Raw genomic sequence first — 5,407 nt, 5'->3', positions numbered from 1 at the left:
TTTATATATACTTAGTACTTGCAACTTATTTTTAACTTATGATTATTAATTAGTAATGACTAATGATTTTTTATCAAGAGTTAAAAAATCAGTTTTGTTGATTTTGGGATATTAGTGTTTCTATATATCAAATGGATGTTGATTTTTGTATATTCTTTTTGTACGTAAGTATTAAATAAGTTTTTTTTTTCTAATTCAAATGTTATAATATATGTTTTTAATGTTCTTATGCTATTAAAATTTGTAGTATTTGTTTTTTCGTACTTATTGTTATTAGTTATGTATAAATGAATCATTAATTAATGATATACATCACTAACTAATGATATACATTACCAATGATTTAAAAGTATGATGTTTAATAAAACTAATATGCTAACTATAAATTTATTTATTACTGATATTGATTTTACACCCAGATCTATGAATATAGTATTTAAAATAATTAGTTTTATCATACAAAAAATTTAGTAATAAAGCTTGTTGTCCGTTTGTCATCTCACTCGTGCAATCGTAAGAATTTTTATATATGTTGAAACAGTTATTTTATCAACGAACTGGTTTGATGATGGAACTAGGTTTTATTTTTATCCGTTCCATTGAATCCGATTTTTATTTATTTTTATTTTTTTTAATCGACATATTTGAATATAGGATAGAAAAACATGATACTCGTTATTCATGAACCTACTCCTCCTATAAAGAATGTTAATAACAATTACCCTTTTAATTTAAGAATATACTAAAAAATTAGACGATCGGATCCCTTACGACTCTATAAATAAGGAAACAAAAATTGATCCATCGAAAGCTGAAAACAGGCGGGCACACGTGGTAGTTTGAGTGCGTGTCGCCAAGTCAATACGATCATTCTTGACTCTTCTACTTACAATTTTACAACTCCCGAAGCATTTCGTACAACTGTTTCTCCATGTCGACGACGGAGCAAACGAATGGACTCGGGCCATCGCCGCCGTCTCAACCAACAGCGGAGGAGTTCACCGGAAAAAGACAGTCACTCATTCATACCGTATTGGCAATGATAATCTGGCTTGGTTCTGTACATCTCAACGTTTTCATCATTCTCGCTTCTTTCTTCCTCCTCCCTCTTCACAAATTCTTTCTGTAAGTGATCATGCTGTGATTCTTCTCCAATTTGATGTTAACATATTAAACACGATTTATTCATCTAATTTTTGTGTTTGTGCTGCAAATTCTTCGTTTTCAGGGTTTTGGGAATTCTTGCGATCTTAATTGCGATACCGATTAACGAGAGGAGCAGATCTGGTAGAGCTCTTGGCAGGTTAATATTATAATTTTGTAAATTGCAGAATCAATGAATAACCTAACTGATCAAATGTGGATTTTGAAAGTGATTATTGGATTTTTGGAATCAGAATGAGATAATTTGATAGTTAGTTGGTAAGGTGTGTCTGGATGTGTGATTTGAAGGTGATATTTTTGTGTAGTATAAAGAAATGGAAGTGGAATGAAAGTACATTGCGAATTCTTGTATATAATCACTAAATAACTTTATGTGTTTGAATTTCAGGTATATATGCAAGCATGTCATTGGCTTTTTCCCTGTAACACTACATGTAGAGGATTATAAAGCCTTCGAATCTGATCAGGCTTATGGTAATTGAATCCATTATGTTCTTGATTATCGTGTAAACCCCCAAACTTCTTAGAATCATTTGATTCCTTGTACAATTTAGTAAATATGTTTGACTAATGATTAAATGTCGAAAATGCCCCTTATCAATGAAAAAAAATTAGATCACTTTCAAGCAATAATTACTTGGGGGGTATATAAGTAAAGTAAGTTTTCAAAAAGGAAAAGTTGTTTTTTGGTTGAGATAAACCAAAATGGGTGTGTTGCATTTTTTGGGACATATGGGATATGATTTAAGATTCACTGTTATTAGTTATATTTTTATTGTATTAGTTTTTGAATGAAAATTCTCCTTGTTAGTAATTATATAAGTTATATCAAATTGTGCATGCAGTTTTTGGATATGAGCCCCATTCTGTTTGGCCAATTGGAGTTGTTGCACTCGCAGATCTTACAGGTTTTATGCCTCTTCCCAAAATAAAAGTCCTTGCAAGTACAGCTGTAAGATTTGCTACTTTTGATGCTTTTTAGGTCCATTTGTTATGCATTGCGTTTGACATGCATTAGACTGTCAGTCTAACACGGAGACCAATGTTAATGGGACAAAAATTGCAATTTTTTTGTCCTACCCAAAAAGGTGAAACAAGGTGGGACGGGAATCGTTCTCGATCTTTGTTTGTCCAAAAGACGTAAATGTCCTTCTCATCCTCGGCTTATAAAATAGCCCTAAAAAGCTTGTCCAATTTTGTCCAGTCCAGTTCTATCCCGTGTGACAACACGGGATAGGACTGAACTGGAGGTCATGAAACAGCACTGGAAAAGCTTTCTTGGACTATTTTTAAGGATGAAGATGAGAAGGGCATTTACGTCTTTTGCACAAACATGAGATCGAGAGTGAGTCTCTGTCTCACCTTGGTTCACCTTTTTGGACGGGACAAAAAGTTGCAATTTTTGTCTCATTCACATCAGTATCAATCCAATGCATGACAAACACAGTACAAGGCCGTCCTGTTCTGTACAAATATTATGATGTTTTTTTGGTTGATAAATCTTATATTTATCATAATTGATATTTAAACAGGTATTCTATACACCATTCTTGAGGCATATATGGACATGGCTTGGATTGACAGCAGCAACAAGAAAAAATTTCTCATCTCTTTTAAAAGCTGGTTATAGCTGCATAATTGTGCCAGGTGGCGTGCAAGAGACTTTTTACATGGAGCATGATTCTGAGGTCTAAGATATATATTTTTTCTTTTCTTTTTGAAAATACAAAAACTAGATATTTTCTACTTTTTCTTATTAAAGCATTGTAATTTCAATGTTTTCTTACTACTATATTTCCAAAGTAGAATGTTATAATATGACAAAAGAAAAGAAAAATGCGGTAATATATATATATATATATATATATATATATATATATATATAAGTATAAAAGTATGTTGCTATTTCTTGCATTTAACTTTTTCCTATATGATTATTCATTAAACTTCAAGACAATCTTAACATAATATTTTATTATATAGATCGCCTTTTTAAGCACAAGGAAAGGATTCGTACGAATTGCAATGGAGAATAATTCCCCCTTGGTTCCAGTTTTTGCTTTCGGTCAGGTATGATCCTTCTCGGTTTTGATGCTACTTTTTTCCATAGTCTAATAGGGTCACAGTGTAGGAATTTCAATTCCAATGTGGGCCACTGTGTACCTGATTTACATCTGACATGAAGTGTCGACCAGGGGTTGCTGGAAGAATAACCATTTTGTAGAAACATGATTGGATACTAGACTTTTGATTGACATAAATCTCTTGAATGTTGCAGTCGTATGTTTACAAATGGTGGAAGCCACGTGGGGAATTGTTTTTGAAATTTTCACGGGCTATAAAGTTCACTCCGGTTATTTTTTGGGGTATTTTAGGGTATGTTTTTTTGTTCATATGATTCTTTACTATGTTGTAACTTTTAGAAATAACATAATTGCCATTTTGTTGTAGGTCTCCTTTACCTTTTCACCAACCGATGCATGTGGTGGTTGGTAAACCTATATATTTCAAGAAAAATAATAGCACACCTACAATGGAAGAGGTATTATTGTAAATAACATCTTTTGGTTTCCTTTTTTACCCTTTTAGACCCAACACATTGTACTACATTCGAATCTCATTATGAAATCATATTGTAGGTTTTGGAAGTGCACGGGCAGTATGTGGAAGCGGTTAAAGATTTATTCGAGAGGCATAAAGCGAGAGCGGGATATCCCGGTCTTCAACTACGAATTATGTGAAATCTCTATTTTACCCCTGCATTCGTGGGGCATACGAAAAAGTTTTAGAAATGGCATGGTAAGCATATAGATTTGTCCATTTATTTATAGGTAAGTTAAAGTTCGTTTGTACAAACTTTTAGAATACTTCATATGTTTTGTCCATATGTAATCATTTGTGATATTCGTAATTTGTGTTTCTTTAATTATTAATTTCTAAGATCATTGTTTTTTTAAGAGTAATATATTTTCTGGTAACTAGGTCTAGGATTAATATGATGGGTGTTAATGGATGCATATATTTTGTAATTAAATAATTAAGCGGATATGAAAGAAGTTCGTGGGAGGTTAGCTTATGCAAATGGGTTACCTTCAAGACCTGGTAATGAGTTGATTTGAGATGGGTTTGGATTCAACCCATTTATTAGTTGGGTTAAAGAATTCAGTCCAACCCAATATGTTATTTAAATGGTTGATATCTCGGATCCAACCCAACATTTGAGATAAAAATGAGTTGTTTATGTATTTCTTTGCGCAACTTATTAAATCGCAACTTATTAAATAAATGAGTTAAACCTTGGTGAACTCATTTAAAATAAAAAAGATAAATAAATTAACTATAATATTACACCACTTAAATTATTCTAAACTTAAAATAAAATTCACAAGTATGACATCATCACAATCTCAATTCATAAACACAAATAAATTGTTCAAATAACATTAAGAATGTTTAATTTTAAAGTAATTTCGGAGAGTACCTAGAGTTGCTGACACTAAAACAAAAGATGAGAATTAGGATTGCATTTTTTTATAATATATATATATATATATATATATATATATAATAATAATAATAATAATAATAATAATAATAATAATACAACATTATAATTTATACATTAATACTTAGATAAATATATGATGATAATTTTATAAATATTAAATTAAATGGATTGACTGAGTTAAAATGGGTTAATAATGTTTACACAATTCATCTTATTTATTTAACTAAGTTACTGATCCATCAAACTTAAATATAAATCTTAATCCCACCTACTAATTTTGAATTTTGAGTTGGATTTAACTCCCTAGGTTGATTTTAGTTCTATTGACAATACCTTTGCACAATTTGGCTTTGGGGAGACACAAACACAAACAATGAAGATTTGGTTTTGGGGAACAAGGGCTAAAAAGGTTTCGGATATAGTTTTAATTTCCAGCTCATTATAAAGAAGAAAAAGGAAAATAAAAATTATTGTACTTTTTACATCCTAATCACGCAACAAGTCAAAAACAATTACTATTTTCATAGAAATTATTTCTTAATGTTCTTCTAGATATTATTTTTTCTTATTTGTTGTTGTTGCTAAAAACAGTTTGTTTTTTTAACCATGTTTTTTTCAAGGACAGTAGATGATCTACTGAGTCGGAGAGTCCAACATAAGAAACTTGCCACGGTGAGATAGAAGCTCCATTGTTGTAAAGAACAACTTTCCTAGGTTAAAGGTTATATGCATGTG

General features: G+C 31.0%; 1 protein-coding gene across 1 annotated transcript; it reads left to right on the top strand.

Annotated features, from left to right (window-relative positions):
• Positions 1–797: 797 nt before the first annotated feature.
• On the top strand, positions 798–4,121 carry LOC145068522 (diacylglycerol O-acyltransferase 2D-like). The gene is made up of 9 exons (XM_079015499.1): positions 798–1,125; positions 1,229–1,303; positions 1,553–1,638; positions 2,010–2,116; positions 2,697–2,852; positions 3,148–3,234; positions 3,443–3,540; positions 3,616–3,706; positions 3,804–4,121. Exons 1-9 carry the CDS (start codon positions 932–934, stop codon positions 3,903–3,905), a joined length of 996 nt encoding a protein of 331 aa, XP_078871625.1. The 5' UTR covers positions 798–931; the 3' UTR covers positions 3,906–4,121.
• Positions 4,122–5,407: the final 1,286 nt, after the last annotated feature.

The sequence above is a fragment of the Lactuca serriola genome, chromosome 8, assembly GCF_051521515.1.
Source record: "Lactuca serriola cultivar US96UC23 chromosome 8, Lser_US96UC23_V15, whole genome shotgun sequence".
NCBI classification, from domain to species: domain Eukaryota; kingdom Viridiplantae; phylum Streptophyta; class Magnoliopsida; order Asterales; family Asteraceae; genus Lactuca; species Lactuca serriola.
This window is presented reverse-complemented; position numbering and strand designations above follow the sequence as displayed.